General features: G+C 36.1%; 1 protein-coding gene across 1 annotated transcript; it reads right to left on the reverse strand.

Annotated features, from left to right (window-relative positions):
* Positions 1–6,574: 6,574 nt before the first annotated feature.
* On the reverse strand, positions 6,575–7,507 carry LOC125111636 (olfactory receptor 2A2-like). The gene has a single exon (XM_047753645.1). It carries the CDS (start codon positions 7,505–7,507, stop codon positions 6,575–6,577), a length of 933 nt encoding a protein of 310 aa, XP_047609601.1.
* Between the last annotated feature and the right edge of the window lie 4,795 nt (positions 7,508–12,302).

Raw genomic sequence — 12,302 nt, forward strand, 5'->3', positions numbered from 1 at the left:
TCACAGACGCAGCTCAGATCCTGCATTACTCTGGCTGCTGTGTAGTCTGGGAGCTGTAGGTCCTATTTGGAAGTCTGAGAACTTCCATGTGCCGCAGGTGTAGACCTAAAAAGCAGAAAGAAAGAAAATAAAAGAAAAGGAAATGAAGAATATTGGGTGGATTTAATACCAGATTGGACCCAGTCTAAAGCAGGTTCAATGAATTCAAATGAATATCAAGAGAAAATACTCAAATAAAAGCATTAAAAAATAATGAAAAAAATGGAGCAGAGTTTGAAAGGTCTATGGGTATGTAGTTTAAAAAGTTAACCATACTCAAAAGAAAAGCCAGACAAAATGGGATAGGAGTGGCCAAGTAGAGGAAGAAGACCCTGAGTTCACATCCTCCCATGGGCACACCAAAATTATAAGTATTTACAGAGCAACTATTGATTAGAAAGATCAGAAGACTAGCATATAAGATCTTGTACAACTAAAGCTATGAAGGAACCACAACGAGATGGGTAGGAACCACTGTAAAGTCAATACTTACTCTCCTCAATGGGTAACTCACCAACAGGAGGTTAATTACAGTTGCAGAGTTTCTCCCTAAGAAGCAAAGGGTCTGAGCACCCCATCAAGCAGCTTCTCAGACTGGGGTTCCTGCACCAGAAAGACGAGCCCCTAGAATTTATAGCTTTGAAGGCCAGCAGGGCAATCTTTTGGGAGAGCCAGAGGGCTATGGGAAATAGAGACTCCATTCTTAAAGAGCACACACCAAATTTTACAAGTTCTGGTACCCTGGGCAAAAGCAATAACTTAAGGAGCCCTGCTAAGACTGAAATCCTAATCTTGGATACCCTGCTGGAATGGCAGGAAGCAAACAGTACTGACCCTGGGGGTACAGACACTAGCAATATCCTTTTGGGGAGCTCATCCTTTTATGAGGATACTGGTTATGCAAAGTGTCATTTTGGACACCTCTAGAATATGAGTTTTCACATGTGGTCCCTCCCACCAGCTATACCAACCATCCTTAGGTGCCTCAGTGGCATGTGGCCAGCCAGGCAGCAACACTGGGCCACTCATGAGCAGGCTGACTGCCTTAAGACCCTCTGAGCCCACAGCTACCCCAGGGCCCAGCACCTGGTCACGCACTCCAGCAAGCTGGCCCTAGCCATGGGAACCACCTCATCCACCAGTGTGAAGACATCACGCCCAGGACCCCACCCACTAGCAGGCCAATAACAACTTTGAGACACATTTGACCCCACTTTCAGCTATGTCAGCTATGCCTACCAGCCTGCTGCCACTAGATCTGGGACCCCTAATTCTACAACCACCTCACACTGGACCATGAATAGACATTTTAATGAAGAAGGCATACACATGGATAACAGGCACACAAAAAGGATGCTCAACACTGCTAATATTAGATAAATGCAAATCAAAACTACAACATTGTATTGCCTCACAACAGTCGGAATGGCTATCAAAAAAAAGTCTACAAATAATAAATGCTGTATAGAGTGTGAAGAAAAGGCAACCCTCCTACATTGTTGGTGGAAATATAAATTAATGCAATCACTATGGAAAACAGTATGGAGTTTCCTCAAAAACTGAAAATACAACTCTATGATGCAGCAATCTCTCTCCTGGCTATATATATGGAACAAATGAAAACATTAACTTGAAAAGAAATATGCACCCCAATATTCACTATTTACAATATCCAAAATATGAAGGTAACTCAATTACTCAACAACAAACAAATGAATAAAGAGGATATAGTACATACATACAATGGACTATTACTCAGCCTTAGCAAAGAACAAAATTCTGCATTTCTGGCATCATAGATAGACCTAGAAAATATTATGTTTAGTGAAGTAAGTTAGAGAAAGACATTATATGTTATCACTTATATGTGAAATCTAAAATAATAATACAATTAAATATATATGCCTAACAAAAACAGACTCATTAATATAGAAAAAAAAACCAGTGGTTACCAAAGGGAAGAGGGATGAGAGGAAAGGCAAATTACGAATAGTGGATTATGAAATACAAACTACTATAAATAAAATAGATAAGCAACAAGGTAATACCCATTTTATAGTACAGGGTATTATAGCCATTATCTCATAATAACTTAATGAAATAGAATCTGTAAAAATACTCACTCTGTCATACATCGAAACTAATGAATATTATAAACCAACTATATACTTCAGTAGAAAAAAAGAAATTCCTAGAAGAAAACATAGGCAGTACTCTCTTTGACATTGATCTTATTGAATTTTTTTATATGTTTCCTCAGGCAAGGGAAGCAAAAGCAAAAATGAACAAATGGAAACACATCAAACTAAAAATTGTTTGCACATCAGAAGAAACTATCAACCTAATGAAAATGCCATGTACTGAATGAAAGATGTGCAAGTGATGTATCCAATAATGGGTTAATATTAAAAATATATACAAAAAACTTATACAGCTGAACATCAAAAAATCCTACAACCTCATTAAGGAATGGACAGAGGGTGAGAAGAGACTGGTTTTTTCCCCCAAAGAAAACATACAGATGACCAACAAGCACAGGAAAAAAGTGCTCAGCATCACTAATCATCAGAGAAATGCAAATCAAAACCACAATGAGATATCACTGCACATCTATTAGCATGGCTATTATCAAAAAGTCAAGAAACAACAAGTGTCAGAATAAGAAGGGAACACTTGTTCACAGCTGGTGAAAATATAAATTGGTATATCCACTATGGAAAACATTGGGGAGATTTCTCAAAACATTGAAAATAGAATTACCATACAATCTGGCAATTCCACTCCTGGATATTTCCCCAAAGAAAACAAAAAACCTAATTAGAAAAGATATATGCACCCCTATGTTCATTGCAACATTATTTACAATAGCCAAGATATTGAATCAACCTAAGTGCCAATTAATAGATGAATGGATAAGAAGATGTGGTATAAAGATGTAATAGACTATTAAAAAAGGATGAAATCTTGATATTTTTCAACAACATGGATGAACCTAGAGCTATTATGCTAAGAGAAATAAGTCAAATAAAGACAAATATTGGGTGATTTATCTTACCTGATAATAAACAAACAAACGTAAAAAAAATAGAAACAGTTATGGATACAGAGAATGAACATGTAGTTGCCAGAGAGGGAGGGAGAAGGAAAGAAATAGGTGAGGAAGAAAGGTTTAGTACCATCTTCCAGTTGCAAAATAAATGATTCAAGGTATGAAAGGTACAGGGTGGGGAATAGAGAAAAAAACCTATATAATATCTTTGTATAGTGATAAATACCAACTAGACTTATCATAGTGATCATTTGGAAATGGATAGAAATATCAAATCACTATGCTGTGTAATAAGAATAAACACAGGGTTATAGGTCCATTATATTTCAGAAACAATCAGATTCATAGAAAAAGAGATCAGGTTTGTGGTTATCAGATATGGGGGGTTGAAAACTGAGGGAACTGGATGAAGGCAAGCAAAATTACAAACTCATGGCTGTAAGATACATTAGTACTAGAAATGTAATGTATGACACAATAAATACAGTTAACACTACCATATATTATATATGAAAGTTGCTAAGAGTACTCATCTCAAGGAAAATTTTTTTCTATTTCTTTAATTTTTTCATCTATAATGAGATGATGGATGTTTACCAATTGCGATTAAAAAAATCAAGTTTTATGTAAATCAAATCATTATGCTTTACGTCTTAAACTTACACAGTGATGTGTGCCAATTATACTTCAATATAACTGAAAGAAAAAATATACAAAAATAAAATGACACAAAAGAAAATTTTGAGGCAACTATTTCAAAGTATTTCCCAACATGATAATGGTTATATTCCCATGAATACAGCAAGCTCAGCAAATCACAGGCAGGATAAGCGGAACTGTAAAACAACACTTGGGCATATTATAGTCACACTTTTGAAAACTAAAGATAAAACAAATCAAAAACTTAAGAAAATAATTATAAATATTACCATCATGGATCATTTATTTTAGATGAAAACAAACATTTGGTTTAGTGTTTCTTGCAGTGTAATTACTGGCAATGAAAACTTCATTTTGATTTTTTTTGGTCCATTGATCCTTGAGATTTAATCTTATCTATTATTTCTCACTTGGATTTATTCCCCAGTAAATACAGGTGAATTCAAGTTCTCAGAAATCTTGTTTCATTAACCATTTGTTCACACTTTCTCTGACCCCAGATATAGATTCAATTATTAATTTCATGTAAGTTAATGATAAGTGATGTTAAAGCGTTAGTCTACCAAGCTGCTATGCTTTATAGTAAATGAGTTACTTCTAAGCCTCACTCTTGTGATTGGTGCTCTCAGTATCGACTGTTAAAGCTTGCCTCAGGGCGAACCACAAGACACTGAGAACAACTGTCCACTCTTTCTCCTTCAAAATACAAAATGACAACTCTTAACTAAATCTCAAAAAACTCTTCATCATTAAAGAAGAGTTAGATAGTTGCATTTCATTAAAATTAAAGACTTCCGCTCTGTGAAAAACACTGCTAAGAATATGAAATGACAAGCCATAAGCCAGAGGTGGGGAAAAATTGCATAATTAGAAAAAAATGACTAGACCCTAAGATGTACAAAGAACTCTTAAAACACAATAAGAAAACAACCTGGAGTTCCCATCATGGCTCATCAGTAAGGACTCTGAGGATGTGGGTTCGATCCCTGGCCTTGCTCGGTGAGTTAAGGATCTGGCGATGCCATGAGCTGTGGTGTAGGTCACAGATGTGGCTCGGATCCCGTGTTGCTGTGGCTGTGGCATAGGCTGGCAGCTGTAGCTCTGATTCAACCCCTAGCCTGGGCACTTCCAATATGCCACAAGTGGTGCCCTAAAAAGATTTTTTAAAAAAATTAAAGAAAACAAAAAATCCAATTTAAAAATGGTTCAAAAAACTTAACAGATACCTGGTCAAAAAGATAGATGGCAAATAAGTATATGAAGAGATGCACCATATCTATGTCATCAGGGAAATGCAAACTAAAACAACAATGAATTATCACTATACACCTAGAAGAATGGCTAAAATCCAGAACAGTGATGACACCAAACATTGATTAGGGTGTGGACCAATAGGAACTTTTATAAATTGTTGAGGAAAATTCATCTTCATTCATTGAGAATGATATGGTCACTTTGAAGGTTAGACAGTTCCTTTAAAAACCAAACACACCCTTATTACACAATCTACTAATTATACTACTTAGTATTTACCGAAAGGATTTGAAAACTTATGTCCACACAAAAACCTGCACAGAATCCCTTAAAGCAGCTTTATTCATTATTATCTAAACTTGGAAGCAATCACGATGTCCTTCAGTTGGTAAATGGATAAATAAACTGTGGCACATGCAGAAAATAAAATAGTATTCTGCACTAAAACAAAATGATCAAGAAAAAAAAAATAGGAAACTTACATCCATGCTACTGAGTGAAAGAAGCCAATGTGAAAATACTACAAATTTTATGATTCCAACAGTGTGATATTCTGAAAAGCCAAAACAATGGAGGTAACTAAAAGACTGTTTTCCAGGGACTAGTAATGAGGGAGGAAGGAAGAGGGGAGTTTTGAGGTGGTGAAAATACTCTGTATAATGATATAATTGTGGATGCACAGAACTGTACAACAAACACAGAGAATCTACAACACCATGAGTGCATTCTAGTGTAAGCTATGGACTGTGGGTGATAATAATGTATCAGTGCAGCATTATGAATATTACCAAATGTACCACTCTGTGGGGGGATGCTGATAATGTACCTTCCACTTGATCTTGCCATAATTCTAAAATTGGTCTAAAAATAAATTTTATTAAATAAAAGTGAGTAAAAGATGTAAAGAGATATCTCACCAATGAGGATAGATAGATGACAAGGAAGCAACTGCAAAGACACTCAACATCACATGTCATCAGGGAATTTCATTTAAAATAAAAATGGGACACCAAGGAAGATCTATGAGAACTGTGAAGATCCAAAACATCTCTGTATCACTGTAAAAAGTTGGGTGCATGCCACATTCCTCAGTGGCCCCAACAAAGACTCCATAGTGCCATTCCCATCAGTGCTCCGAGTCAGGCATGACAGAAAACAAGCCCACAGGCTCCCCCACTACCAGAAAAGCTAGAAAGTAGTGTGCATGGTCCATTCTTCTTTCCCTCTTGAGGGGAAGCTGGGAGTTAGGAATTTTTTTCCTAATCTTAACACACTGTCAGGGAGGGAATGTGGCTATGGTGGGTGAAACATCATAAATTTGCCTAAAAGCTTCACTGTATTTCTTCTTGGCTTTGTCCTAGTCTGGGATGCTGTGACCTCTTACCTTGTTTCTGTTGTTCTCACAAAGGCAATTTAATCTCTATTAAGTCATCTATGTGGCGGAAGAGGGGCTTGGGAATTCCTACACTGCCATCTTGCTGATGTTACACTTGAGTAATGCTCATCTTCCAGTCATGTATTTTGCTGGGAAATTTTCTTGGTGGGAAAAATCCACTACAATTCTACCCTCCATTACATTGTTCTGTTTTTCTGCAACATTCTGTGGAAGGCAGCCTTCACTTGAGCATTCCTTAGACTGTAGACGAGGGGGTTCAGCAATGGGTTGAAGAAGGTATAAAACAGGAAAAGGATTTTCTGCTGTTCCTCTTGTTGACTATTGTCTGGGACCAAGTAAACCATCATGGCTATGCCAAAGTAGAACCCAACCACGCAGAGGTGGGAAGAACAGGTGGAAAAGGCTTTCTTGCGGCCCTCCTTTGACTGGATCTTCAGGATGGCCCAGAGGATGCGCACATAGGAGACCAACATCAGGGAAATGGGTGTAACTAAGATGAACACACCATCAGCGAAGAGGAAAATTTTGTTGATCCAAGTTTCACCACAGGTCACTCTGAGGACAGATCGGATTTCACAGAAGAAGTGGTTCACTTTCTGTGGCCCACAGAAGGGCAACCTTAGGAAGAGACTTACTTGGACTAGAGCCAGGAAAAACCCACATGCCCAGGAAGCAACAGCCAGGACTGTGCATACTCTCCAGTTCATGATGACAGTGTACTGGAGGGGATGGCAGATAGCCACATACCTGTCATAGGACATCACCACCAAAATCAGGCACTCTACAGAAGCAAAAGCCAAATAGAAAAGCATCTGCAGAGTGCATGAGACAAAAGGGATCGTTTTTTTGTGTTTCACTAGGTTTTCCAGCATATTTGGCAAATTGCTGGAGGCATAAGATATGTCAGTGATGGCCAGATGAAAAAGGAAGTAATACATGGGGGAGTGCAGTCTGGGGTCGAGGCAAATGAGCCCTAAGATCATGCCATTTGCCAGCAGGTTGAAGATATATAACAGGAAGAAGATAATGAAAAAAAACAATTCCATCTCTTCACTGAGCTGGAATCCCACCAGGATGAATTCTGCAATCCAAGATTGGTTGTTCTCCATTGCTAATGACAGGCTGTCTGTAAAGGACTGAAGTGTGATGGACAATTAGAGCTGGAGAGCAATGAAAATTGAAGTTATTTATCTGAAGTGATTACAGAGGAAGCTTGTGTTCTTGTCCCTACTTCACTGGGGTTTTTTATTCCATTTTTTTTTTGCCTTTTTGTTTTTTATTTTGTTAGTTTTCAAATAAGCATCAGGAATTATCAACAAATCTAATATATACGTTTTACCAATTTTTTCATATTTTTGTATCATTTCTTTTTCTCTGTACACATATTGGTTACATAAGAGTTAAGTGCAACCATAATGCAAATTTATCCCTTAACTCTTTATTTTTTTGAAAGACAAGGATATTCACTAATTTATTTTCAGTATAGTTACCAAAATCAGGAGATTAACATTAACGTGGTTCAGTATTCTAGGTACAGCATTTTTCAGCTCATCCCAGTCTAAGATTCAAATCTACGTCCCATATAATATTTTTTCCTCTAATATGAAATAATTAGTATTTTTTGCCTTTACATTGCTATTTTTGAAGAGTATGAATTCTTGTTTTGTATACTATCTCTCAGGTGGGGTTTTCTATTGATTGTCCATGTTTTAGTTCAGATTATAAATTTTTTGTAGGGGAAAATGTCCTTAATCTGAAAGATTTTCGTTAGTACACAGATAACGTTAATTAATTTCATATTGGTGATGCTACTATGGATTACTTGATTAAGGTGGTATCTGAGTTATCTCCATTATAAAGTTATTAATCCATAATTTTAAAGTATGGTCTTCATTCTAGCTTATTGAATTATCATATACTCATCTTGTACATTTCCCACTTCAGCTTGGAATCAGGTATTTCACTAAAAATTCCTGGTTCCTCACTGAAGAATCAATCTTATTTTCAAAGCATATCTGGATTTATCGGTTGTCAAATAATTAATATTTCTATCATGATTGTTGCCACATTTCTAATATCCTCATTTAATATAAATTTGGGATAGTTCCTAAATTGTTAAGAGGATAATGGGTTTTTAGTTTCACTTGCCTCATCCTAATATATCTTTATTGACTTCTCTTGGAGAACCACATCACCAAACAAGAATATTAAAGAAAATGACCTCAATATTATATGTTAGTGTAATTTCAGGCAAAAGTGTTTTTAGAATCCCAAATTACCTTGTTTATATTTTTATTTTTCCTCTATTTAGACAATTATAGGCTCTTAGAAATATTAGACTTATGGATTAAAGTTTCAGTAGTAATGTTCATTGTGTGAATAAAGTGGCACCTACCTCATATCAGATTTTGACATCAAGTTTTTATAATTTTTAGAAAAATATGGCATGCAATGAAAAGCTAAAGAGATAGTACATTTGTGAAAACTGCAGCCAATGGTGATTATTGCTAATAATTCTATACATAGTTTTCCATTATTCACTGTACTTATATTTTCATATGCATAATTTAAATTATGTAAACAGATTTATTTCTTTCAGGTAGAATCATATCATGTCTGTTTTCCATACCAGAATATTTCTATGCAATATACTTTAAACATTTACATATTGTGTTATTGCATACAGATATTTTAATTTATTTAATACATTACCTTCTAACTAGGTTGTATGTAATATAATGATACTAAATTTTAAACATTTATTTTGTGTATTTTTTATTATATTCTTATAGTATATTCCTAGGCATTGAGGTCCTTAGTCAAATTTTCCTACAGATCTATCTAAATTCAGCACTATCATCATGAGTAAAAAACAAATAAGCCAAAAAAAAAAAATCAAGGTGTATCATTCAGTGGAAAAGAAACTCCAATTCAACAGTCACAACTGTAACCTCAGGTTCACATTTCCTATGAAGTTGTCCCACTTCAGTTTTTCTACTTTTATCATGTTGACTCTCACATTTTAAATAAATACAATTTTGTACTTACTTTGTGTAAAATTCATTTGCTTAGGTGCATCCTTATCTCAGATTCATATTAAATGTCAAGGAGGAAGAAGATTAGTTAATGGAAGGTGATACTTCCATGAAATTTAACAGTAGTCTGACTACCACTGATGTAGATTCTTGTTTACTGGGTTCAATCTGTCCTCTTAATCTACATACAATCTTGAGCTATCTACCTTGATTACAAATTTAAGATTAAAATTTCATTTGTCTGTGGTTCTTACTGCCCAGGATCCAAATGGTTCCATGTGTAAGTCATTGTCCCAACGCCGACTATTTAGCATTTCCTCCCTAGACATCTTTTTAAATATTTGGTCTTAATTGACAAAAACATAAAAATTTCTCACTTTGCTTCTTATCTATTGTTTTGTTCTTAATTTCACTTTGGGGATCAAAGAGGTACTCCTATTTCCTAGATGAATGACCAAAAGGAATGACTCAACATTTAAGGCCCATGCTATCCATTACATAGAAATATCTTTACCTACATTGTCATTACAAATTAATCAGTATTTTAGATTCAATGCAATCCCTATCAAATTACCCATGACATTTTTCACAGAACTAGAACAAACAATCCAAACATTTATATGGAACAACAAAAGACCCAGAATCCCCAAAGCAATCCTGAGAAACAAAAACCAAGCAGGAGGCATCACTCTCCCAGACTTCAAGAAATACTACAAAGCCACAGGCATCAAAACAGTGTGGTACTGGTATCAAAACAGACAGACAAACCAATGGAACAGAAGAGAGAATCCGGAAATAAACCCTGACACCTATGGTCAATTAATCTTTGACAAGGGAGGCAAGAATATAAAATGGGAAAAAGAAAGTCTATTCAGCAAGCATTGCTGGGAAACCTGGACAGCTGCATGCAAAGCAATGAAACTAGAACACACCCTCACACCATGCACAAAAATACACTCCAAATGGCTGAAAGACTTAAATATACAACAGGACACCATCAAACTCCTAGAAGAAAACATAGGCAAAACACTCTCTGACATCAACATCAGGAATATTTTCTCAGGTCAGTCTCCCAAAGCAATCGAAATTAGAGCAAAAATAAACCCATGGGACCTCATCAAACTGAAAAGCTTTTGCACAGCAAAGGAAACCAAAAAGAAAACAAAAAGACAACTTACAGAATGGGAGAAAATAGTTTCAAATGATGCAATGGACAAGGGCTTAATCTCTAGAATATATAAACAACTTCTACAACCCAACAGCAAAAAAGCCAATCAATCAATGGAAAAATGGGCAAAAGACCTGAATAGACATTTCTCCAAAGAAGATATACAGATGGCCAATAAACACATGAAAAAATGCTCAACATCGCTGGTTATAAGAGAAATGCAAATCAAAACTACCATGAGATATCACCTCACACCAGTCAGAATGGCCCTCATTAATAAATCCACAAATAACAAGTGCTGGAGGGGCTGTGGAGAAAAGGGAACCCTCCTGCACTGTTGGTGGGAATGTAAACTGGTACAGCCACTATGGAGAACAGTTTGGAGATACCTTAGAAATCTATACATAGAACTTCCATATGACCCCACAATCCCACTCTTGGGCATCTATCCGGACAAAACTCTACTTAAAAGAGACACGTGCACCCACGTGTTCATTGCAGCACTATTCACAATAGCCAAGACATGGAAACAACCCAAATGTCCATCGACAGAGGATTGGATTCGGAAGAAGTGGTATATATACACAATGGAATACTACTCAGCCATAAAAAAGAATGACATAATGCCATTTGCAGCAACATGGATGGAGCTAGAGAATCTCATCCTGAGTGAAATGAGCCAGAAAGACAAAGACAAATACCATATGATATCACTTATAACTGGAATCTAATATCCAGCACAAATGAACATCTCCTTAGAAAAGAAAATCATGGACTTGGAGAAGAGACTTGTGGCTGCCTGATGGGAGGGGGAGGGGGAGGGAGTGGGAGGGATCGGGAGCTTGGGCTTATCAGACACAACTTAGAATAGATTTACAAGGAGATCCTGCTGAATAGCATTGAGAACTTTGTCTAGATACCCATGTTGCAACAGAAGAAAGGCTGGGGGAAAAATGTAATTGTAATGTATACATGTAAGGATAACCTGACCCCCTTGCTGTACAGTGGGAAAATAAAAAAAAAATTAATCAGTATTTTAGTAGTTAACACCATGGCTTTTTAGTACAAAATGTTATGAACTGTGATATGATTTTTATCACTCATGGCCAAACCAGGTTTTCTAAAAAACTAACACATTTCCATATGATACAAGATAAATGATACATATAGTTTTAATTCATACTTTTATACTTTCTTCCATGCTTATGGAATTAATTAGTAATTGAAATATTCTGTAAATTATTATAAGCCCCATGAAGAATATCAGGCTTTGGCAAATGTAAATTTTGAGGCAGGCATAAGTTGAGCTGGAAAATGCTATGAGTCACTCAAAAGTACTATGGTGACACACTATGCTTATTCACTAATCTCATTATATAATCCTAAAGGGGTAGCCCAGAGAGTAGGTAAGACATAAAGTTCCTCATCTGAGAGATTTTCTGGTATGACCACAAACAATTACTATAATAAGAAGGTGGTGATCTGCTTATTCCTCCCTAGACACCACTAAATGTCTAGGTGCCAAGCAGCATCTAAAGAGGATATTTTTCCTTTAAAAAAAAACACTTGGTCATGATCGACATGTAAAAATTTTTTTGTTAATGTATACAAGTTGATGACTCTGGAGATACATATATTCCTATGAAACCATCACCATAATCTATGTCATGAACACACCTGCTACCTCCAAAAGTTGCCTAC

The sequence above is a fragment of the Phacochoerus africanus genome, chromosome 11, assembly GCF_016906955.1.
Source record: "Phacochoerus africanus isolate WHEZ1 chromosome 11, ROS_Pafr_v1, whole genome shotgun sequence".
In the NCBI taxonomy this organism is placed as follows: domain Eukaryota; kingdom Metazoa; phylum Chordata; class Mammalia; order Artiodactyla; family Suidae; genus Phacochoerus; species Phacochoerus africanus.

Bases quoted from the DNA above. Each gene is read 5' to 3' on its own strand.
- LOC125111636 (XM_047753645.1), bottom strand. From the start codon at position 7,507: ATGGAGAACAACCAATCTTGGATTGCAGAATTCATCCTGGTGGGATTC.